We start from the raw sequence: 25,666 nt of genomic DNA on the forward strand, positions 1-25,666 counted from the left end.
AATCACCTCTGAACAAAAGTTTGCTCCAGGCATTGTCAGGCCATTATATGCCAATCAAGGTGGTCAGTTGAAACATTCACACCTAGCTCCAGCAGACATATAAACCCTTTTTCCTAGTTCCAACAGACCTCACTACCTCTGAGGATGCTTGCCATAGATGCAGGCGAAACGTCAGGAGAGAATGCCTCTAGACCATGGCCATATAGCCCGAAAAAACCTACAACAACCCAGTGATTCCGGCCATGAAAGCCTTCGACAATACTTTCCCATCTTTCCTTCACTTTTGGCCTCTGAAAAAGAAGAGGAAGGGGAGGAAAGAAAAGGGCAGGGAAGGGGCTTGGGGAAAAAACCCCTTCCTCCCAGCTTGCCCCACCCGCTCCAACCCCCAAGTTAGAAAGTTTGCCCATGTCTGCTCTAGCTACATTGGGTACACAAACAAGGGGATATTACATTTCTACTCGACATTCACATATATAAACATTCACTTCCTCATCATGCATACATTACCATCTTTCCTTCCTTCTCCTGGGAAAGAGACCCAAATTAGGCCAGATTCTACATCATCTTTGTCCCTTTGAGAATATGGTAGGTGGACCGGACTCTGCTGTCTGCCACAATTTTGGAATAGTAAAGTGTCTCTTGGATAACAGTCTTTCTGTTGATGTGGTTCTCCAAGTTGTAAATGAATGGCAGGTGTTTTCCAGCTTACACATCCTGACTCCATCAGTTCCTGGACAGATGTTGGCTTTTCTTCCTTAACTGATGTTGGTTTTCCTTCTTAAGGAGCATTGTGTTTGCGTCCTTTAAAAGAGTAACTGTCTTTGGTAATGTAAACATGTTGTTTTCCACCACAGAGTGAATCATTTGTCTCTGATCAACAATGTCAGCAGTTCAGCAACTTTTCATTATAGTTCCACCTGTTCTTTTCTCGATGTAGTTTTCCAGGCCTCAACCTTGGGATGGCAACTTTCGCCTCTATAGGCCCCAGTCATACACCTTTCAGACAACATTGAATCCACATATTGTATATTCATCACATCCCTTCCCCGATCAGCAGTGGAACTCTCTGCCCCGGAGTGTGGTGGAGGCTCTTTCTTTGGAAGCTTTTAAGGCTGGGTGGCCATCTGTCAGGGGTGCTTTGAATGCAATATTCCTGCTTTTTGGCAGAATGGGGTTGGACTGGATGATGGCCCAGGAGGTCTCTTCCAACTCTAGGATTCTAGGATTCTATGAGCCAAACCAAAGAGGAAGCTTCTTCATCTCTAATTCAGTGGTCAACGGCTCAATGCTATACAATGCTAGGATTTGTAGTTTGGTGCGACATCAGCATTCTTGGGCGGAGGAGGCTCAAGACCTTGTAAGTTCCATAGCATTGAACCAAGGCAATTAAAGGGGATTCATCCTGCAGCAGAAAGGCACCCCAAGGTTTACTTTTCCATTGGTGTCTTTTAACACTTTTGTTTTTAAAGGAGGAATTCTAAGCCGGCAGCACCATTTTGGGCCAAATGACAAAGAGTGTGCATTTCTGATGCTTTTTGCACACCACATTCGGCCGCAAATACTTTCTTTTAATTTCAGGGTTTTGCAAATTGAGGTGTGCATGAGACTTGAGTCAGTATGGTATTAGCTGTCACATCATGGTGGTGGTGTGAGCGGTTCATTTTTAGTACGGGCTCATGACTAAGACGCAACTGCAAACTTTGGCGGTGACATAAGAGCCGGAAATGATTCGGGTGAGAAGAGCTGTGAGAGAGGATTTGGGAGAGGAGGAAAGGCAAAGAGGATTCGATGCAGGCGGAGCAGCCCTGTTCCCCCCAAAATAAGACCATATATATTAGTTTGGGCTCCAAAAGATGTGCTGGGGCTTATTTTCAGATGGATGTTTTGTTTTTCCAAATTGGCTTTCTAATAAACTGCAACGAGGGCGAGGCAAAACTACGGTGAGGTGGATCTGGAATTGGTTAAATGGACGAACCCATGGGGTGATTCTCCCCAAGGCTTCCTCCTCTTCATCCTGGAAAGAAGTGATGAGTGGAGTGCCATCAGCAGGGTTCCGTCCTGGGCCCGGTCCTGCTCAGGATCTTCATTCATGACTGAGATGAAGGGCTAGAAGGCAGGATCATCAAGTTTGCAGATGACACCAAATTGGGAGGGATAGCCAAGACTTCAGAGGACAGGAGCAGGATTCAAAACTATCTTGACAGATTAGAGAGAGGATGGGCCAAAACTAACAAAATGAAGTTCAACAGGGACAAATGCAAGATACTCCACTTTGGCAGGAAAAATGAAATGCAAAGATACAGAATGGGGGACAATGCCTGGCTCGAGAGCAGTACGTGTGAAAAAGATCTTGGAGTCCTCGTGGACAACAAGTTAAACATGAGCCAACAACGTGATGTGGTGGCAAAAGAAGCCAATGGGATGTTGGCCTGCATCAAGAGGAGCCTAGTATCTAGGTCCAGGGAAGTCATGCTCCCCATGCTCTATTCTGCTTTGGTTAGACCACACCTGGAATCACACTGTGTCCAATTCTGGGCCCCACAATTCAAGAGAGATATGGACAAGCTGGAATGTGTCCAGAGGAGAGCGACTCAAATGATCAAGGGTCTGGAGAAAAAGCCGTATGAGGAGTGGCTTAAGGAGCTGTGCATGTTTAGCTTGAAGAAGAGAAGGCTGAGAGGAGACATGATGAGGGCCATGTATAAATATGTGAGAGGAAGCCACAGGGAGGAGGGAGGGAGCAAGCTTGTTTTCTGCTTCCTTGGAGACTAGGATGCAATGGAACAATGGCTTCAAACTACAAGAGAGGAGATTCCACCTGAACATGAGGAAGAACTTCCTGACTGTGAGAGCCGTTCAGCAGTGGAACTCTCTGCCCCGGAGTGTGGTGGAGGCTCCTTCTTTGGAAGCTTTTAAACAGAGGCTGGATGGCCATCTGTCAAGGGTGATTTGAATGCAATATTCCTGCTTCCTGGCAGAATGGGGTTGGACTGGATTATGGCCCACGAGGTCTCTTCCAACTCTTTGATTCTAGGATTCTATGAGGGCTTGTTTTTGAAGGAGGGATTATATTTTGCACCTTCTCAAAAACCCTGAAAAGTCACACTAGGACTTATTTTCAGGGTAGGGCTTGTTTTTTCCAAATTGACTTTTTAGTGAACTGCAATTTGGGCTTAGATTTTGCGCCTCCTCAAAAACCCTGAAAAGTCATGCTAAGGATTATTTCCGGAGTAGGGGAAAACAGGGTATGTGCCAAGAGATAAATGTGGAGGAAGAATATTTTTTATTTATTTATTTATCATGTCAGAAGCGGATTGGGAATACAGTTATAATATATAGAAAAACCACAAACAAAATTAAAAATTGGCATTCTACTAAATGTCCTTTGAGCAGTAGCTGGCCACTTGAAGCGCCTCTGGTGTGGCTGTAAGAAGGCCCTCCATTGTTTTTGTGGCAGGGCTCACGCTGCATTGTAATAGGCAGTCTGTGGTTTGCTCTTCTCCACACTCACATGTTGTGGATTCCACTTTGTGGCCCCATTTCCTCAGGTTGGCTCTGTATCTCATGATGCCAGAGCGCAGTCTGTTCAGCACCTTCCAAGTTGCCCAGTCTTCTGTGTGCCCAGGAAGGAGCTTCTCATCTAGTCTCAGCCACTGATTGAGCTTCTGGGTTTGAGCCTGCCACTTTTGGACTCTTGCTTGCTGAGCTGTTCTTGCAAGTATCTCTGTCGATCTTAAATGTTTCTTGATATAAGTCATTGGCATGCTAGCTGATATCCAAACAGGGGATGGGCTGGAGATGTCACTGCATTGCTCCTTTCATTGCTGGCTGCTACTTCCCAGCAGCGATCACATGGTGCAATATCGGCTAAACAGTATAATTCTTCCCGCAGAGTAGGACATAGACATCCTGTAATAATGCGGCATGTCTCCTTAAGAGCCACATCCACTGTTTTAGTGTTGTGAGATGTGTTCCACTCTGGACATGCATACTCAGCAGCAGAGTAGTGTTGGAGTGCTGCCTGATACCCGAACAGGGGATGAGCTGGAGATGTCTCTGCCTTGGTCCTTTCACTATTGGCTGCTACTTCCCGGCGGATGTCAGGTGGTGCAATACCGACTAAACAGTGTAATTTCTCCAGTCGTGCAGGGCACAGACATGCCATGATAATGCGGCATGTCTCATTAAGAGCCACATCCACTGTTTTAGCGTGTTGAGATGTGTTCCACTCTGGGCATGCGTACTCAGCAGCAGAGGAGCATAGTGCAAGGGCAGATGTCTTCACTGTGTCTGGTTGTGATCCCCAGGTTGTGCCAGTCAGCTTTCCTATGATGTCATTTCTAGCACCCACTTTTTGCTTGATATTCAGGCAGTGCTTCTTGTAAATCAGAGCATGGTCCAGGGTGACTCCCAGGTATGTGGGTGCACTGCAATGCTCCAGTGGGATTCCTTCCCAGGTAATCATCCTCAGAGCTCGAGATGCTTGTCTGTTCTTAAGGTGAAAAGCACATGTCTGTGTTTTAGATGGGTTAGGGATCAGCTGGTTTTCCCTGTAATTAGGCAGTAAGAGCACCTAAAGCTTCAGAAAACTTCTGTTCAACCCTTTCAAAGCTCCCTGCTTGGGCGGTGATGGCACGATCGTCAGCATAGATGAAACTCTCTGTCCCTTCTGGCACTGGCTGGTCATTTGGGTCAATGTTAAGCATTAATGGTACAAGCTGTAATAGGCAGTAAAGGCACCCAAAGCTTCAGAGAACTTCTGTTCAGCCATTTCAAAGCTCCCTGCTTGGGCGGTGATGGCACGATCGTCAGCGTAGATGAAATTCTCTGTCCCTTCTGGCAGTGGCCGATCATTTGTGTAAATGTTAAACAGTGATGGAACAAGCACGCTCCCATAATAATCATAATCATAATCATAATCATCTTAATATAGCTGGGCTACAAATATAATTGTTGCCATCCTGACCCATACAGATTTGATCCTGAATATTAATTTCCTAAGTAGTTTGAATTGATATCTTTGACTTCCCCACCTGTCTTTCTTGAATTTAAACAGCTAAACTATTAATGAAAGGGCATAGAAGAGTTCTGCTGCATCTCTGAGACTCATTGAGAAAAAGGGATCCCTAGCATGAGCTTTCCTGGACTAAAACTGGAAGCTGGTGCTAGAAATCTCTTTTTTCTCAGCTCGTCCTTTGACTCTTCTTAATGCTTCCACGGGCTAATAAGGCCGTGCCCTTGAACAGCGTGGCTGGTGTTTTTCGGTGCAGCACTTGACATTAAATGCATGGGAAGTGAAGTATGAAATTAATTAAAAACTGCACTTAATTAAAAACATAACGAAGTCTAGGCCAGTGTTCTACATCACCTTCTTGGTGAAGCGCACCTCATTCAGGGCGCGGCATCTACACTGTAGAATTAAGGCACTTTGACCCTACTTTAACTGCTCTGGCTCAGAGTGGATCCACATTGCTATATAATGCAGTTTGAATCTGCATTTATATAGAATCATAGACTCCTAGAATCAATAAAGGGAGGGGAGCCCTGTTCAGTATTGCGCCAGCACCACTTTACCTGGAATATTGTGTCCAATTTTGGGCACCACAATTCAAGAGAGATATTGACAAGCTGGAATGTGTCTAGAGGAGGGCAACTAAAATGATCAAGGGTCTGGAGAACAAGCCCTATGAGGAGCAACTTAAAGAAATGGGCATGTTTAGCCTGAAGAAGAGAAGGCTGAGAGGAGACATGATGAAGGCCATGTATAAATATGTGAGAGGAAGACACAGGGAGGAGGAGGGAGCAAGCTTGTTTTCTGCTTCCCTGGAGACGAGGACGCAATGGAGCAATGGCCTCAGACAACAGGAAAGAAAGGAGATTCCACCTGAACATGAGGAAGAACTGCCTGACTGCAAGAGCCGTTCAGCAGTGGAACGCTCTGCCCTGGAGTGTGGTTGAGGCTCCTTCTCTGGAAGCTTTTAAACAGAGGCTGGATGGCCATCTGTCAGGGGTGCTTTGAATGCAATATTCCTGCTTCTTGGCAGAATGGGGTTGGACTGGATGGCCCTAGTGGTCTTTTCTAACTCTTTGATTCTAGGATTCTATGAAAATCAAACACTCAGCAACTTTGATTCCGCTGGTTTGGGCAGATCCAGAATCGGCTTGGTCTTTTGGGTACATCTACACTTTGGAATGAATGCAGTTTGACCCCTCTTTAACTTTTGTGGATTACTGTTATGGAATCATTCTGCAGTGTAGACGCATCCTTTGTGCTAGTCCCAAAACCTTTATCAGAGTAAGATAAGCTCAGTTGAAGAGCTTTTGTTCCTTAAAGGGTCCCTCCATAAATCTTCTTCTCTTTGGAATATATTATAAAGCTTTCCTTTTAAAACAAAAGAGAAATAAATAACTAGGACTGGAATCCACCTGTTTGCAAGAAAACACCTATTTGCAAGAATATGCGTGTCTGTGTCGCTGTGTGTAATGCAGAAAAGCTTACTGTGCATCCTTGCAATCCCCCTTTGCTTTTTGCAGCTCACTTTTAGGGCAGTGTCCACCCAGAGGCGTCCTTTGCCTATATGTGCTGCCAACAGATAGTTCCAACATATACATTTAGAGGGGGATGTGGCAAGAGATAGCTCCAAACTGTCCTTGCATGAAGTCCATCCCTTTCTTTGGCCATCCTCCTGTCTTCTCCCAAGGCTTCTTGCTCGTCCTTCTTGTGGTGTGCGCACTCCCTCCTGTGGCAAGAGGGGATATTTCTTGCCCAAAGCAGGTGGAGGCAACGGATTGTGGATTTAAAGAGGGAAGAATAGGCAGGAGTGGGCCTCTTGGCAACAGAAGAAGGTCTGTGGTCCAGAGCATGGAGGCAGGGGCCCTTCAAGAGGGCCTGGCCTTTTGGAAAGAAAGGATGGCAGCTCTAGTCAAGGTTGGAAATATCAAGAAAATCTGCACACAGTTCTGCCAGAAATGCCAGAGGATCTCCCCTTCCTCCTTCCTTGCCCTCCTGCCTTCTTTCCTCCCACTTTTTCTTTCTCCCCTCCCTATAGTTTTCCTTACATTCCACATTGCCCTCCCACCCATTCTTCCCTCCCTTCTTTTATTCTTCCTCCCTTCTCTCTTTCCTTCATTGCTCTCCTCCTTCCCTCCTTCTTTGCTCCCACCTTCGCTTCCTTCCTTCCCTTCTTTTATTCTTCCTTCCTCCCTTCCTTCTCTTCCCTCTCTTTCCTTCATTGCCCTCCTTCTTTCCTCCCTTTTGTTCCTTCCCTTCTTTTATCCATCCTTTTGTTCCTTCTCCTTGCCCTCCTTCCTTCCCTACTTTTCTTCCTTCCCTCCCTTCTATTCTTCCTCCCTTCTTCCTTTCCTCCCTACTTCTTTCATTCTTCCTCTCTCCCTTCCTTCTCCTCCTCCTTCCTTCCTTCCTTCCTTCCTTCCTTCCTTCCTTCCTTCCCTTCTTTCTGCTCCCAAAATCCTCCATCCAAGGCCTTCCTGGTCCTCTCCCTGCTTGTGGTGCAATGAAACAGACTAAGGTGTATGTATGGAGGCACATCTCTCCTTCCTTTGCTTGCTCTCTGTTTTCATTCCTTTGGCGAGCTTCTTTCCCTTCTCCCTCCCTTTTAGTAGGAAGCCATCTCGCTCTGGCTGGGTTCCTTGTCCACTTTTGAGACCCGCTGCCGTCTTTCTCTGTGTGTTATGTGCCTGGTGTCACATTCATGTTGCACATTTTATCAGAGCCTTCTTCGCCTGCATCGGAGTGGAAGGTTCACAATGGAAGGCAAGGGATCAGCATTTGCTCCTTGGGAGCCAGAGAGAGCTGGAAGGGCTGCATTCCTCACCACACCTGTTCCCTCTATTGATTGATTGATCAGTCTATCTATTATTCCCTTTGGGGAACATGAGTGCATGGGTTCAAACTGCAGGGAAGTGATTCCACCCAAACATGAGGAAGAACTTCCTGATGGTAGAAGTTTATTTGACATGGGAATCTGCTTCTTCCTGGAAGTAGGGTGAGCTCTGCTTCTGGAGGCTGGATGGCCATTTGTTGGGAGGGCTTGGATTGTGTGTCCCTTATTGGCTGAAGGGATGGGACTGGGTGGCCTTTGGGGGGTCTCTTCCAACTCTAATGTAGGACACTTGTCCTCTGGAGGTTTTGAAGCACAGACTGGACAGCCACCTGTTGGGAGTGCTTTGAATGTGTTTCCCTGAATGGCAGAAAGAAAGGAGTCAGTCTGGATGGTCCTTGTGGTCCCTTTCTCTGTGATGAGTCCCTGATTCCATGGTTCTTTGCATGCACTGTTTCCATGTTCCTTGTCCATGCTTTGCTTTCTGACCCAGATCCCCTTCCTTTCCGCAGCGGAGACCCCGATCGAGGAGTTCACCCCGACGCCTGCCTTCCCGGCGCTGCAGTACCTGGAATCCGTGGACGTGGAGGGCGTGGCGTGGAGGGCAGGGCTGCGCACCGGAGACTTCCTGATCGAGGTGAGCATCCCCCCCATCTCTCCCTCTCTGGGGGAACCTTGCTTCAAGCTGAACCTGAGCCAAGAGTATGATGGATTCTGAGCTGCATCCAAAGCAGTCTCGTGTCCAGATTGAGGGAAGTCCTGGTGCCGCTCTATTCGGCTTTGGTTAGACTTCTTTCCCTGGAATAATAACCCTGTGTCCTCTTCTGGTCAAAGCAATTTAAGAGGGATGTTGACTCTTAAGCTTGTTGTTGTTGTTCATTCATTCAGTAGTAACCTCGTAACCTCATGGACCATCCCACACCAGACCTGCCTGTTGGCCGTCACCACCCCCAGCTCCTTCAAGGTCAAGCCAGTCACTTCAAGGATACCATCCATCCATCTTGCCCTTGGTTGGCCCCTCTTCCTTTTTCCTTCCATTTTTCCCCAGCATCCTTGTCTAAGCTTTCCTGTCTCCTCACGATGTAGCCAAAGGACTTGGCCTCTCATCTCCTTCCCTCCAATGAGCAGCCGGGCTTTCTTTCCTGAAGGATGGACTGGTTGGATCTTCTTGCGGTCCAAGGCACTCTCTGGACTTTCCTCCAACACCACAGTTCTAAAGGGTCTCCCTTCCTTCACTCAGCCTTCCCTGAGGTCCAGCTCTCACATCCGTAGGTGACTACAGGGAATACCGTTGTTTTGACTATGCAGATCTTCGTTGCCAGTGTGATGTCTCTACTCTTCACTCTTTTATTGAGATTGGACCTTGCTCTCCTCCCCTACAGTTGAGGACTCTTAAACTAAAAGACACCAAATTGGGAGGGAGAGCAAATACTCCAGAGGACAGGATCAGAATTCCAAATGACCTCAACAGATGAGAGAGCTGATGGGCCAAAACAAACAGAAAGTGTTTCAACAAGGGGAAATCTAAGATACGACACTTAGGCAGAAAACAATGAAATGCAAAGAAACAGGATGGGTGACACCTCACTCCACAACAGTGTGACATGTGAGAAAGATTCTTGGTCTTCGTGGATAACAAGCTGAACATGAGCCAAGAGTGTGATGCAGCAGCTCAAAAAGCTAATGGGATTCTGGGCTGCATCCAAAAGAGTCGAGGTTCCAGATCGAAGGAAGGAGTCATAGTACCTCTTTTTCTGCTTTGGTCAGACCTCTTTCCCTGGAATCACACTGTGTCCAATTCTGGGCAAAGCAATGCAAAAGGGATATGAACTCTAAGCTGGAAAGTGGTCCAGAAGAAGAGGGAGACTCAAAGGATCAAAGTTCTGGAGACCATCCATCCATCTTGCCCTTGGTCGGCCCCTCTTCCATTTTCCTACCATTTTCCCCAGCATCATTCTCTTCTCTAAGCTTTCCTTTCTTCTCATGAGGTGGCCAAAGGACTTCATCTTGGCCTCTATTATTCTCCCCCAATGAGCAGTCAGGCTTTATTTCCTGAAGGATGGACTGGTTGGATCTTCTCCGGGTCCAAGGCACTCTCAGAACTTTCCTCCAGCTCCACAGTTCAAAAGTGTCTCTCTTCCTTCGCTCAGCCTTCCTTTTGGTCACATCCGTAGGTGACTATGGGGAATACCATTGCTTTAACTACGCGGAACTTCGTTGCCAGTGGGATGTCTCTACTCTTCGCTGTTTTATCAAGATTGGACATTGCTCTCGATAAAATAGTGTAACTCCAGCCAAATATATATATTGGCATTGAATAGCATAGAGAAGGGTAAACAAAGTTTAGGTTTAGGTTTCAGCTGCTCCCGGACCTTGAGTTGTATTTGCAAAGGCTTCGGAGATCTTGCTGTTTTATTTATTGGGTTGCTTTTTTCCCAAGGAAAGCTTTGCTTTGGACGGCTGGGTGTTAATTTGTTTCTTTCAATGTTTTATTGCCCACGTGTGTGTTTGTGCGCTTCTGGGAAGGTCAGGCATCAATATTTAACCAGCGGCAGCAGCGTCCCTCGCAGGAGGACAAGAGCGCTTCTCCCTCCGCCTTTGCAAAACCAAAGGCACCCCGAGCCTGATGGAAGCTTGCATTTCCCTTGTTGCAAAGATCACGTCTTTCTGCTGAAGAGGGAAGTTAAGCCCCGGGAGATATAGGCTTTGTTTTTAACTGGCTGGGTTCTGTAGCACTCATCCCCAGCACTTATTTATTTATTTTATTTATTTGATGCATTTATTAACCGCCATTCTCAGCCCTTTATGGCGACTCATGGCGGTGTACAACACATATAAAAAGGCAATTTACAAAAAGGCAATTACAACAACATCTTAACAATATAACAATTACAAAGTTACACTAAATAATCCGCTTCGTCTCATAGTAGAATCATAACCAAGTTGGAAGCCCAAGTGGGGTAAAACTGCATTCATTCTCCAGTGTAGATGCACCGCTAGGTTCAGTTCTTTGCGCTTTCACAATAACAATAATATACTTTATTTTCCACACTATCTCCCCGAAGGGACTCAGGGTGGATTACAGTACACATATACAGCAAATATTCAATGCTGATTATACAGTTAACAAGGACAGACAATACATAAACACAGGTAAAGGCTTTCCCATCTTTTTCCATCTCCAGCATATGGAGGCTGTGCTTGATTCTAGCCACAGGGAGGTGCTGTCATGCCATTTTCCATGCTGAGGAGCTTTTGTTGTCTTTTGACGCTCTCCCAATCAAATAGCCGGATCGAATCTCCAACATGTCCACGAGGGCACTTTTGATTACCTCCCCGCCAAAGCAATACCTATTTATTAGGGCTGGGCAACCACGGAAAAATTTGTTTCTAAACTCGATTCGTTTTTAGGGGGGTTTTGCGTTTCGATTTTTAAATTAATTCCGAAATTTTCCTTAAAATTTTTTCGATATTTACAAAATTTCGTAAATTACGAATCAATTACGAATCGATTTCGAAACAATTACGAATCGATTCGTTAATGGCGGGCGCGATCGCGCAATACGCTAAAAAAACCTCCAAATGGGACAGGAAGCTTCCCTCTCCCTCTGTTGTTGACTGTTGGTGTGATAATTTATTTTTTTTTCACTGAGAAAACAAACAACGACTATAAAACTTGCACCAGACATGCGGAAATAATAACAAAATGATTTCAAATCAATTTCGAAACAAATACGAAACAATTATGAAACGAATTAAAAAAATTCGTTTCGTTTTTTAGTTGCTCCTGAATGGTTCAATATCGCTTCGTTATCAAAAAAATAACGAATTAATAACGAATTACGAAATTAACGAACGAATCCGCCCAGCCCTACTAGTTATCTACTCACATTACTGTTTTCGAGCTGCTAGATGAGCAGAAGCTGGGCTGATGGTTGGGAGCTCACCCCAACCTGGGCTTGAATGTCGACTTTTTGATCGGAAAGATTTTCTGCAGCTGGTGGTTTAACCCGCTGTGCTAAAGCCCGGCCCCACAAGTCTCAGTTAACATGATCAGCTAAAGGTGCATAGACTGTAAGCCAAGGGAACTGGAAGGTGCCTTGTTTCGAACTGAAGATGCAAAGATTATAAATAAAGAAGCCATGAGCACTGAGCAACTTGCAGCATTGGTTGAGTCGTCAAATATTTGGCAAGTGTCGAATCTTGCTTGAATCTTTGGTTTTTTGCTTTTCTCTGGTGCCGTCCTGATGGTGAGCTTTCCATATGATAAGCTATTACAATTATTTGAAACGCAACAAGATGAGTCCACAGAAGACTCTCTGCTGACTGTTGTATTGGATCACACGTCGGACCCTTCCCAAATGTCTAGGACTGTGTGATGTATCAGCAAATATTGCGTGCAGATCCCAGTAAGGTGGCCTTTTGCAGCTGGCAGGTGGTAATTTTGTCAGCACCGATTGTGTTTAAGTGCAGGCCAAGGTCTTGAGGCACTGCACCCAGTGTGCCGATCACCACTGGGACCACTTTTACTGTGCCTTGATGATGATGATGAACTATTATTTACATCATCATCATCATCATCATTATTTGAAACACAACATGAGTCCACAGCAAACAAGATCACTCTGCTGGCTGTTGTATTGGATCACACGTCGGACCCTTCCCAAGTGTCTAGGACTGTGTGATGTATCAGCGAATACTGCATGCAGATCCCAGTAAGGTGGCCTTTTGCAGCTGACAGATGGTAATTTTGTCAGCGCCGATTATGTTTAAGTGCAGGCCAAGGTCTTGAGGCACTGTACCCAGTGTGCCAATCACCACTGGGACCACATTATTATTATTATTATTATTATTATTATTATTATTATTATTATTGTATTTTACTGACACAAAAGCTCAGTATGTCACAGCAAACGAGATCTATATTATTATTATTATTATTATTATTATTATTATTTGGTAGGTCAGCCTTTGAACCAATGGCAGGGATGGATAAGACTTCAGCCTTGTCCAGCATTCATTTCGCTATTATTTCTTATTGTCCTGGTCCTCTTCCATTTCCTCCTCCTCTTCTTCAGAAGGAGCTTTTTGATTTGGGGCAGAGGGCAATGTCAGAATCTGCTCCATGCTGCTCTTGCCTGTAATACAAGCAGAGACATCCCTTGTTTTAGAGATTTAGCATCGGGATCAGTGGTGGCATTATCAGCCTGGCACTACAAAGGCCCCGAACGACGAGGAGAACACGCTCTGCCATCAAGATAAGAGGCACATCTTGGGCAGCGAGAGCTAATTCTGTACATCCTTCAGTTCTGGTAATTACAGAGAAGGGTGGCATTAACATTCAGGCTGTGGCAGCAAGACGGGAGGAGGCTGCCACGTTGTCCCTGATGGGAGATGTGATCGAAATGGCAGGCGAAGGAGAGATCCCAGATTGGCTGGGAGGCCTGCTGTGCCTTGTCCTTGAGAGCAAAAGGAGGATTTCGTGGAGCTCGTTTAAGGAATGCTGATGGCCATTCCCCCCTGTTATCTTCTTAAGTGAAGTCATTCTCTGAATCTTGCGCATGAGTAAATTCCTGCATGCAAGTGGTTGGCCTTTTTTCTTTGTCGAAAGCACGACAATAGTATTCACTAGTTCAGGGATGTAGGAGTAGAGTTCACTCATGTGCGTGCAGATGCACACAGGTACAATCCACAAGTGCAATGAGTTGAGTATTAGGTAGCGCCATTATTATTATTATTATTATTATTATTATTATTATTATTATTTATATCATGGAATCATAGAATCAAAGAGTTGGACGAGACCTCATGGGCCATCCAATTCAACCCCATTCTGCCAAGAAGCAGGAATATTGCATTCAAATCACCCCTGACAGATGGCCTCCACCACACTCTGGGGCAGAGAGTTCCACTGCTGAACGGCTATCACAGTCAGGAAGTTCTTCCTCATGTTCAGATGGAATCTCCTCTCTTGTAGTTTGAAGCCATTGTTCCATTGTGTCCTAGTCTCCATGCTCCCTCCTCCCTGTGGCTTCCTCTCACATATTTATACATGGCTCTCATCATATCTCCTCTCAGCCTTCTCTTCTTCAGGCTAAACATGCCCAGCTCCTTAAGCCGCTCCTCATAGGGCTTGTTCTCCAGACCCATGATCCTTTGAGTCGCCCTCCTCTGGACACATTCCAGCATGTCAATATCTCTCTTCAATTGTGGTGCCCAGAATTGGACACAATATTCCAGGTGTGGTCTAACCAAAGCAGTTATATTCCCCCCTTCTCTCCAAGGGGACTCTTGAGTGGAGTACAGCATATAAACAGACACAGGCAGTTTCAATGCCTTGTTACAGTGAAACACAAATACACAGACAAAGGCTTCTCCTTTCATTTCCGGCTCTCTGGAGTGCATGGCTTCCATGCAGAGATTTGTATTATATCCATGGAGGGAGAGCGAGTTGAATGTTGGACCTGGTTCGACTCCCTGCTCAGTCAACGAGACCCTTGTGGGCAAGCACACTCTCTTAGCCCCAGGGAAAGGCAAAGGTGATGAGCCTCCTCTAAACAAATCTGATGGAAGAGTTGGAAGAGACCTTAAGGGCCACCCAGTCCAACTCTCTTCTACTATGCAAGAGGACACAACCAAAACCTTCCTAACAACTGGCCATTCAGGCTGTCCTCCTCCTCAATATGGCATCCTTTCAGATATTCAGACATAATCATTATCATCTTTATATTCTGCTCTAGCTCCCTGAGGGGACTCAGAGCAGATTACAGAATATATATATGGCAAACTTCAATGCCATTATGCCATTAAGAAAGACAGGCAGTAAATAGACAGAGGGAGACTTCCTTCTTTTTCATCTCCAGCATCTGGAGGCTTGTCATATGTTCCATAGTTGATGGTGGTTATAGACCTGGCAGTTAGTGATGGAAGGGTTAATGTAAGTCTTGGTTCTTAAGGGCTGAGTAGTTTGTAAGTAACAGTTTACAAGTAAAAGCAATTAAGGGTGGAGGTGTGCAGGAGATGGGTTGCAGCTGCATGTTACTGGATTTAAGGAGCTAACCTTGGGAGAAAAATATTCTGTCACGTTGCCAGGGCTCTGCCTTATTTAGGTAGAGATGAACTACACTCCAAGTTCTATCAAACAGTTTAAGTAAAACAGCACTTACTTGCTGGCTGTTTTAATAGACCAAAATATAAAACACAAAGCTAGCACTCAGACACAGAATAAACAAAAACTGATAGCAAAAGCTATGCCGAAGTCAAAAGGGTCCAGTCCAGTGGTCAAATGCCGAGAGTTCAATAAACAAAGTCCAGGGATCAAGAGTCTATACCGTAGTCAAAAGCCAGTCCAAAGGTTCCAGGGTTCCAAGATTACAGGAGACAGGTCAGGATACCAAAAATCCAACAGACCTGGGGAAAAACCAGCAGCATCCACCACCAAAATATGGCAATACTTTTCTCCCAAAGATCAATCCCAAGGCTATTTGATGGAACTGGGAGTGTAGTTCATCTCTACCTAAATAAGGCAGAGCCCTGGCAACGTGACAGAATATTTTTCTCCCAAGGTTAGCTCCTTAAATTCAGTAACACCCAGCTGTAACCTATCCCCTGCATGCCTCCACCCTTAATTGCGTTTACCTGTAAACTGTTACTTACAAACTACTCAGCCCTTTAGAACCAAGACTTACATGAACCCTTCCATCACCAACTGCCAAGTCTACCACCACCAACCACCATCAACTATGGAACATATGACAAGGCTGTGCTTAACTCAGCCATTGGAGGTGCTGTTGTTCCATTTTTCCATGCCAAGGGGCCTGTTGTCCATGGACACTTTCCTGATCAAATTGCTGGCATGTCTTCAGGAGCACCTTTTACCTCCCTGCCAAAGCATGACCTATTTATCTACTCACATTGCTGTTTTCGAACTGTTAGATAAGCAGAAGCTAGGACGGATGATGGGTGCTTGAACTGGCAACCTTCTGGTCGGCAAGGTTTACTGTAGCTGGTGGTTTAACCCGCTGTACTAACCATGGCCCCCATGGCTCTCATGTCCCCTTCTCTTCCTCAAGCTAAGCATTTCTCTGCTCTTTAACCCAGACTTTATAGAATTTGGCTTCTAGGCTTTTGACCCTTGTGGTGGCCCTTCTCTGGACACCTTCCAAACGTCCAATGTCCCTCCTGGTTTTTGTTGCCTAGTACTGGGCAAAGGGCTTTCATTATTCCAGGCAAGGGAGTGGCTTGACCACTGTAGAGCTGTATTGTTGCTTCTCTCAACCTGGACACTTTGCACCTGCTGATGCAGCCCAGAACTGCATTGGCTTTTCTAGCTGCTGCATTGCATCTGGCCAAGAAAAGTCCACAAGTCAAAGTTGGGCACGTTACAACACAGTTTGCAGCACAAAGCATCATTGTTTGGGGACTTTGAGGTCCGGTTGTGTTCATCTGAAGGGTGCAAGGAATCAGTGTTTTGAGGGTTGGATTGAGAGGCAAAGTGGAAGGATCTCAGTTGTGATCCTTGCGCTCCAAAGTGGCATCCTTCCAACTAGGAATGGAAACCCTTTGCAGGCTTGGATAAATTGTCCTTTTGCAAATCTCTGGTGCTTCTTATGAAGGATGAAGTGGCTTTCAGACAGCTGAAAAAGAAGCAAAAGCCTCTGGGGAGGAGAGTTACATGTTTATGGGGATTCTGTTATCATACACACTATTTACAATACATTTTATGGACTCGTAAAACCAATAGTATTACTGCTGGAAGTGAGCAGCGCGTTGAGTATCAGTTATTTGGCTACAGCTTCTATAAAATGCAAAGGTAACTCGCAGAGCAATTCTTAGGAAAGCGCTGTCCCTCTTTTTGCAGCCCTGAGTGTGTCTTTGTTTATTTATTTACATGCATTTAAATATTTGCACCCCCTGCCTTCCGTGTCATAGGATCTCGGAGCAGCAGGCAGGGTAATCGTTGTAAGCCATTTTAAACGGGGGGAGATTATTTTTAACAGACTCAAAGCATATTAAAAGGATTTGACGGGTTAACACAAGGCAGCTTTGTGTTGGTTTAGCACATTTCAGAGGTCTTAAATTACAATTCTTTTGGCATCCTTTTATTGTGAGTTTTGCTTGCTGTGGCTTCATTGCTTTGCTATAGCTCAGGCACGGGCAAACTTTGGTCTTCCCTCCAGGTGTTTTGGACTTCATCTCCCACCATTCCTGGCTTCAGGCCCCTTCCTTTTCCCCCTCAGCCGCTTAAGCGGCTGAGGGGGAAAAGGAAAGGGCCTGAGGCCAGGAATGGTGGGAGTTGAAGTCCAAAACACCTGGAGGGCCAAAGTTTGCCCATGAAGTCCACTATATAAGACTGCCAGTAGACTCTGGATGCCTCTACACTGGAGAACGAATGCCATTCGACTTGCACTGAACTGCCAAGGCTCCATGGGGGGCATCTTGGGAGTTGTAGTTTTGCAAGGTCCTTGGCCTTCCTGGGGAGGTAGGTCAGGAGCCTGCCTTTCCCCAGTAGAAGGCAAAGAGCAAGGGACATGCCCTCTGGACAAGTAGTCGGTCTCTCCTTAACTGTTCTTTGGTCACTGGGAAAATATGGGCAGCCCTTTCAGTTGTGTCTTGAACCAGGATTTGGAGCATGAGTGGGCCAACTGTAGTCCATAGGGCACAGCAAGAGATGGTGACCCACAACGTACGTGCCTTCCTCCTTCTTTGCCCTTTTGCTCCTCCTGCTGATGGTGCCTCCCTTTGCTTCCTAGGTGAATGGTGTGAACGTGGTCAAGGTGGGCCACAAGCAGGTGGTGTCGCTCATCCGCCAGGGGGGAAACCACCTGGTGATGAAAGTGGTCTCCGTCAGCCGCAAGCCAGAGTCGGAGGACGTCGTTCGAAAGAAAGGTGAGTGGAGAGTGGCTCTGCCGTGCCCCTCTTTCCAAGCCATTGTGCCCGCGGACCCTCTTCCTCTGCAGAGCTCTGGCCACATCAGTGCCCAGTTGTAAGTCCGGCAATTCAGTCTCCGTGCCTCGTTCCCATTCCCGCTCTGGGACTGCCTCATGTCATCCATCTTTGCCTGGCCCCTGTTTCCAGGGCCCAGCGTGGTTTTGCACAGTGGTCCCTGAATTGACCCTATTTGACATCATATCTCACAAATGGAGGTAGATGCGAATGTGCCTTGGCTGCCTGGAGTGAACGGAGAGATCTGAGATTGTGTCTCATCGGCCTTGCCAAGAGTCGTGCCCCGAAGCCACCTTGGTATGATCAGGAGAGAATGCAAATGAGATAAGTTATCTACCCCACAGCCTGCCTTTCAAAGACGTAACGGACCCATTTCAGCCCTGAGAGCAGAAGCAGCAGGCACAGAATGGACACTGGCACCTCGCAAGGCTTGAAGGTGGACGTCTAAGAGCAAGAGCGTCGCTCCAGCTGGAAGGGCCTAAATGATTGCCAGTGTTTCTGGATAACTGCAGCACTGGAGAAGCTGAGGCGTCCAAGATGGGATGTGATGGGTCATATTGCTTTACTGATGGGCAGAGGTGCACCAGGACCAGGTTGGGTCTCCTGTCCCTAGAAGCAGCAAGCCACAAGTGATGGGCGGAAGAAGAGCCCTGGTTGAGTCCAAGTGCTAAATGGCCTTTATGATCCAAATGAAGAAGGTGCCTGGTCTTCCTGGACTATCAAGGGTTATGACACTGCTTGGCTTTTGGGGTTTTCATGGGGTGGGTCTCTCTCTCTCTCTTGGCCCCATCCCAGCTACATTGGGTGAGGAAGTGAGGCAGGGTCTTCTCCCAGGTTGAGGAACGCCTTCCCACGAGAAGCCTGCTTGGTCTCTGTTTTCATATAATCCTAGAATCAAAGTGTTGGAAGAGACCTCCTGGGCCATCCAGTCCAACCCCATTCTGCCAAGAAGCAGGAATATTGCATTCAAATCAACCCCGACAGATGGCCATCCAGCCTCTGTTTAAAAGCTTCCAAAGAAGGAGCCTCCACCACACTCCCACCGGGGCAGAGAGTTCCACTGCTGAACGGCTCTCACAGACAGGAAGTTCTTCCTCGTGTTCAGGTGGAATCTCCTTTCTTGTAGTTTGAAGCCATTGTTCCTTGTCCTAATCTCCAAGGAAGCAGAAAACAATCTTGCTCCCTCCTCCTCCCTGTGGCTTCCTGTCACATATTTCTACATGGCTATCATATCTCCTCTCAGCCTTCTCTTCTTCAGGCTAAACATGCTCCGCTCCTTAAGCCGCTCCTCATAGGGCTTGTTCTCCAGACCCTTGATCTGCTCCCTCCTCCCTGTGGCTTCCTCTCACATATTTCTACATGGCTATCATATCTCCTCTCAGCCTTCTCTTCTTCAGGCTAAACATGCCCTGCTCCTTAAGCCGCTCCTCATAGGGCTTGTTCTCTGCTTTGCTTTCTTTTTTGCCAGCAGGCAAATATCCTTTTCCTTTAAAGGTCTTTTGCTTCTTAACTGTGGCAGAAAAGTGCTTTTAGGGGGCCATGCTGCGGTTTTATAATTTCTAAAATAACATCTTAATTAATGGTTGCTAAAACTGTCTTAATTCTGTATTATTCGCAGAATAATTTATTTAAATTACGGCATCAATGGCTTTTGATTTGCTGAGGGTTCCCTTGGGTCCTGTGGCACCAGAAGAATGGCTGGATATAAATGGAATGAATAAAAGTATTTCTCCTTAGGATTCTCCGGGCACCCCCTCTCTCCGAGGCCCCGGAAGTCGGTCCAGAGCCTTGTAGGGGACCCTGGTTCTCCTCATTGGCCAAAATGATGCCCACCCCACAAAGCAGGAGTTCTGCTTTGCGGGAGCTTTTGTCACAACAGGAGGAGCATCTCCTCCAACGGAAACAGGGCTTCCGGGGAGAAGTCAGGACCAGCTGTGCTCCGGGTGAGAGACGGAAGCCAGGAAGGCTTCCAGGGCTCTGTCTGCCCTGCCATCTGTTCCCTGGGAAGAGGTGGGCTGCGGAGGCCTTCCAGGCATTAGCCGGATGAGACTGGGGCACACACACAGCCCTGGCAAGAAGGGATTCTGCCATCTCCAGCAGGGGAGTTTGACTATAAATAATAATAATAATAATAATAATAATAATAATAATAATAATGCACTTTATTCATGTTCCACTCTATCTCCCCAAAGGGGACTCAGAATAATAATAATAATAATAATAATAATAATAATAATAATAATAATAATGCACGTTATTTATATTCCACTCTATCTCCCCAAGGGGACTTAGTGTGCATTCCTGTATACACATATATAGGAAAAGATTCAATGCCTTTTATACAGTAAACAATGACATACAATACTCAAACAAAGGCAAAGGTTTCCCTTTCCACCTCCAGCACTTGGGGGTAATGCTCAACTCTGGCCATGGGGAGGTGCTCTTGTTCCATTTTTCCATGTTGTCCATAGACCCTCCTGGTTTGCCTGCATGGCTGCATGTCTGCCTCTTACCTTCCCACCGAGGTGGTACCTATTGATCTACTCACGTTACATGTTTTCGAACTACTAGGTAGGCAGAAGCTAGGGCTGACAGCAGGAGCTCATCCTAACCCTGCTGAGCGACAGTGACCCCAATTCCCATAACCCCCTCTCCAGGTGGCCTAGGACAGCCATGGGCAGACTTGGGCCCTTCTCCAGGTGTTTTGAACTTCAACTCCCACAATTCCTAACCCTGGCCTAGGGTTAAAGAGCGGCCCCAGCCTTCTCCCTCTCTGCAAATGTATGCAGGAATTGTGGATGGTTGAAGTTTCTCTCCTGCCATGTGAATGGCCTGGATGTTTAGTCCTTTTTGGTGCAATCTGGAAGGAACTGGTTCTGAGCATCTGCAACTCTGTGCTCGATGCTGGGTCACCCCGTGTGGTTCTTTCACTTGCCCCAAAGCTTCCCATTCAATTTTAACTGCCATCATGGGATTTACAGTTCAGGGAGAGATGCTTGAAGTTCTTTGCCAGAAGACTGTAATACAACCAAATCGTAGGATTCCATGAATCATAGAATCATAAAATCAAAGAGTTGGAAGAGACCTCATGGGCCATCCAGTCCAACCCCATTCTGCCAAGAAGCAGGAATATTGCATTCAAATCACCCCTGACAGATGGCCATTCAGCCTCTGTTTAAAAGCTTCCAAAGAAGGAGCCTCCACCACACTCTGGGGCAGAGAGTTCCACTGCTGAATGGCTCTCACAGTCAGGAAGCTCTTCCTCATGTTCAGGTGGAATCTCCTTTCTTGTAGTTTGAAGCCATTGCTCCATTGTGTCCTAGTCTCCAGGGAAGCAGAAAGGAAGATGTTCCCTGTGGCTTCCACTCATATATTTATACATGGCCATCATGTCTCCTCTCAGCCTTCTCTTCTTCAGGCTAAACATGCCCAGCTCCTTAAGCCGCTCCTCATAGGGCTTGTTCTCCAGACCCTTGATCATTTTAATCGCCCTCCTCTGGACACATTCCAGCTTAGAGTCAACATCTCCCTTCAATTGTGCTGCCCAGAATTGGACACAATATTCCAGGTAAAGTGGTCTAACCAAGGCGGAATAGAGGATGGGGAGCATGACTTCCTTGGATCTAGACACTAGACTCCTATTGATGCAGGACAACATCCCATTGGCTTTTTTTGCTGCTGCATCACATTGTACCTTTGAGTTAAGGGTCAGCCAGGGAGGGCTTGCCGTCTGTGATGAAGGTCCTGTACAGGAGAGACGTGGGATTTGGGGAAGGAATGGTGGCAGGACAGGAGAAGGAAGAGGAGCAGAGGAAGCTGCTTCTTTAAATAGGGAAGAGAAAGGTGAGGAGGGACTCCATAGGCGTGTGCCAATATTTGATGAGGAGGGGGCAAGCTGGTCTTCTGCTGCTCTGGAGACTTAGGGCACGGTGGAAGAATGGGTTTGAGTTGCAGGAGATGAGATTCCACCAAAACATTAGGGAAAAACTTCCTGATGGTCAGAGCTGTTGGCTAGTGGGATATCCAGGGAAGGTGTCTTCTCCTTCTCTGGAGGGTTTAAATGGAAGTTGGCTGGCCACCTTTCTGCCAGAAGTGCTTTGGATGCATATTCTTGCAAGGCAGAAGGGGGTTGGACTGGATGGCCCTGGGGGTCTCTTCCAACTCTGACTCTTTGCCCTTCCAACATCCTCATCAGCGCACCTTCCCTCTAAACTCCAGGCTCTCCTTCCAAAGGGAAGGTGCCAACCCAGAGATGCCTGCCACTGGGCCACCCTCCCAGCCCAAAGGATAGTGCCTTCCTCCATAGGCTCCACTGCCAAGGAAATGTTGCCTGAGGCGATCTGGGAGGGAGCTGGGAAGCGGAGGCAGCTCCCCTCCCACACGGCAGAGGAAGCCAAGGGGAGGACAGACTATGCTGCCTGCCTGCCTGCCATGTATTTTTAGCAGAGTGGGTCTATGTCGTGGGGAGGAAGTGGTGGGGGAGCTCTGAGAGCCCGCTCCTCCTCCTCCTCTGGTACCCAAAGCATGGGCCCCCCAAATGGCAGCAGATGGGTGGGGAGAGGAAGAAGGGAGGCAACCCCGTGTGCTGAAACCCAGGGCTGCCAATATCTCATCGCGGCACAAGAAGACAGACAACGGAGGATCGGGATTGTGCTGCCAGCCCTGCTCACCGCCGCCTGCTCCTGGGATCCACTCCTGGGGTGAGAGGCGGATCAGCCGGCGGAATCTCACAGACCGGTCCACGTGCGCAAAGAGGTTGATGCTCCAACGTTGCCTCCACCGAAGAGGAAAGTGCCGGAGCCTTGCTTTCACCAAGCACGCCTTGTTCTGTGCCAAGCGGACGGGCATCAAAGCGTCTCCTTCAGTGACTCGGCCGGCACCGAGAGCGCTTTCCTTTTCAGCCAACGCCCCGGCCTTCAATAATCAAGCGGATATCATCTAGTGCTTTCCCCACGGTGCAAACGTGGGGTGGCTGTCCATCCTCGGAGGGCTTGATCCACCAAGGAGCAAGGTCCTCTGCCGGCACTCTGTGTCCTCCTCCCTGCCCAGGTCCTTGTGCCTTTGCTCCGAGGCGACACCACCACACACCCCTGCGTTCTCCTCCCTTGCTTTTTCTGGGTGTGGGAATCGTGCTCTCCTCCGCTCCATCCGCCCCTGTTTGGGGTCTCTGATGCAGGCGAGCTGGAAGCGCTGGTTTCCATAGTAACGCGGAGCAGCGTTGAAGCCCGCATTGTTACGGAGGAGAGAAGTGACGAGCCAGCCTCCCCATCCGCTCCTGCAAAACCCATGGCAGATGGAGTCTCGCTGCTCCGGCATGGGCACCGCCGCGGGCTGGGCTGGCTAGGAAGTCCCTTGGCCTGGCCCGGCCTTTGCCCTGGCCCACTTGACAGAGACACGCCTCGGCTGCACCGTCCAGAGGCCTCGTCCACTCTGGCCAGGACCAGAGCAGAGCTAGGCCGGGAAGGAAACGGGGCCCTCGCCATGGAAACGGGGCCCTAGGAGCCAAAGGGACGTACGGGGGGAAACGGGGAGAGCGGCCGTTGAGATGGAGGCCTCTCCTTGCTAGAGGAACCCATGGAGGCCATCTTGGGCAGACTCCTGCCTTGAGGGGCGCCGGGTCCCTCGGCCAGCTCTCGCTCCTGACCGGCCCCCTCCTCCTGCCCCTGCCCCTCCCTCCGGACCATGAAGAAGTTTGCCTCCACGCGCAGCCTGAACAAGATCCTCCAGCAGTGCGACTCCTCCTCCTCCCGCGAGTACGAGGAGATCCAGGCCGTGGAGAAGAAGTGGCACCTCCACCTGGCCGCGCCCCGCAAGCTGCTGGACCGCAAGTGCAAAATGCCTTCTCTCTTCCTTTCAGCCCCGCCGCCCCCCAAGAGGGCCCCCAGCACCACCCTCACCTTGCGCTCCAAGTCTATGACCGCCGAGTTGGAGGAATTGGGTAAGTCCCAGCGCATGGCGCCACGGGGTCCGGAGGCATGCATCTGGTGGGTGGATGGGCATGACGAACATCCCCCCATTATTACACGAGGACCAGAGGCTGAAAGTGCCGGAAAAGCATCCACCCCCTCACATCCGCTTCCTTGAAAGCAGCTTCAAGGCTACCTCTCCATGACTTTGCATTCCCTAAGCCCCCTTTGGCACCTCACCTGCTGCCTCTCCTCCTTGCTGTAGCCCCTGCATGTGCCCGTTTCTCTTTCTGGGTGTCATGCTTACCTGGGGGTTGGTTTCACCAGGCATGGGCTCCTGAGCACTTCTTTCCTTGAAGTGCTCTTGGAAGGACCCATGCAGAGGTGCTGTGTCTATCTGGATCCCTAGTTGCTATTCCCAATTAGGGGTGTGAGGTCCCTGGCCAAACAGCTTCTGTGAAGGGTCCTGATATGGATTATCTCACTCACTTTGTCCATCATGGAATCCAAGGCAGAGCACGTTGGGTTCTCAGGTGGCCTTCCATCCAGGCATTCCTCAGTCCTGGTCCTGCAGGCCGGTTGAACCAGGTGCCATCAGACCATGCCCTCTGATACACCTCTCCTTCACTGCACTGGTCTTTAATTTGAAATAAGAACCACCTTTCGTGAGCTTGCATCTCAGCTCTCACCCCATAGAAAGTCATATTCTATGGACAAAGCCCTACTGAGCCATCTTTTGCCAGGGCCTCATTTACCAGACTTGTCAGATGTGTGGGAAACCTCCAGTGAGAGATTGCTAGGACTCCAGCCTTCATGTGAAGTGGCCACTGGTAGCCCCACATGGGTTTGCCCAGGGCTCACCATCTCCACAAAGCCCCATTGAGCCCTACTGAGAATCCCCAGAGAATTCTTGGGCCTTCTGAGCACTCCAGCATTCCCGAATGATTCTGCTCTTCCCATCTTTTCTTGTGTACATTCATCCATTCCATGTCCTCAGAGTTCTGTGTTGTGGTGGGTCTGTGACATTGGGCAAGTGGCTCCCTTCCAGTTCTCCATATTCATCCAAATATTTTAGATCGCCCTTGTTATGTGGTACCTCTGTGTTTCTTTTCCTGCCCACCCTGCCTCATCTTTCCAGCAACAGGCACTCCTTTTCATCAGCACTTTTGCATGTGTGAGCACTCGCCAGGGCCTTTGTGCATGTTCTTGGGCACCCCCTTCTCTGGATCTGGAGCTTCCTGGTGAGCCATGGAGGACAGGTCATCTTTAGGTGTTAGGGTGCGGGAGCGACTATCTCAAGACAGTCTTGGAATGGAGCAAGATGATGAGTGGATAGATGTACTTTGGGTGATAGATTCCAAAGATATTGGAGGATTGCATGGTGCAAACTTCTTTGAAGGCCTCTGTGTGGACTCTGTAACCACACTTGGGAGGCCGCAATTGGCAGTGGTGGCCGTGAAGTTGGACCCCTATATACTCATGTATAACTCCAGATATTTTTAATCAAATCAGCCCAAAAAACCTGACTTGTCTGACTCATTATCTCCTATCAAAAAAATAAATTATCCTCTTCTTTATAGAGTGGTGAAATACTTGAGCCTAGTCCATCCCAGGATAAACTAAAGAAAGCACCGAGCCCCCCAAGTCTCTCTCTGCCTTGGCACTGCTTCTGTCCTTTTTGAATTCAGATTGGCAGTCTACAATATCCCTGCACCTGTGTGGGAAGATTATTTTTCTATCCCATATAAAGATATTTTGGGGAACAGGTTTTGGAAAATCCTGGGTGTTTGGTCCCTCTCTCATGAGGCTTTTGGAGGCTCCGCGGTGGCTGCCTGTGTCTCAAGAATCATAGAATCATAGAGTTGGAAGAGACCTCATGGGCCATCCAATCCAACCCCCTACCAAGAAGCAGGAATATTGCATTCAAAGCACCCCTGACAGATGGCCATCCAGGAAATACAAATGTTAAATACT

General features: G+C 47.8%; 1 protein-coding gene across 14 annotated transcripts in view; it reads left to right on the forward strand.

The window, feature by feature from the left end:
* Positions 1–25,666, forward strand: part of SHANK3 (SH3 and multiple ankyrin repeat domains 3) — a 407,035-nt gene that overhangs the window by 334,512 nt on the left and 46,857 nt on the right. For 13 of the 14 annotated variants that reach the window (XR_010910064.1, XM_067469407.1, XM_067469413.1 and 10 more), the window contains 3 exons: positions 8,354–8,478; positions 17,594–17,729; positions 23,644–23,724. Coding sequence is in view for 13 of the 14 variants with exons in the window: in XM_067469407.1 (XP_067325508.1) it covers positions 8,354–8,478; positions 17,594–17,729; positions 23,644–23,724 (342 nt within the window). In the remaining variant the exon portion in view is untranslated. The remainder of the gene's footprint in view (positions 1–8,353; positions 8,479–17,593; positions 17,730–23,643; positions 23,725–25,666) is intronic. The other variant, XM_067469409.1, reaches the window with a different exon arrangement.

The sequence above is a fragment of the Anolis sagrei genome, chromosome 5, assembly GCF_037176765.1.
Source record: "Anolis sagrei isolate rAnoSag1 chromosome 5, rAnoSag1.mat, whole genome shotgun sequence".
In the NCBI taxonomy this organism is placed as follows: Eukaryota; Metazoa; Chordata; class Lepidosauria; order Squamata; family Dactyloidae; genus Anolis; species Anolis sagrei.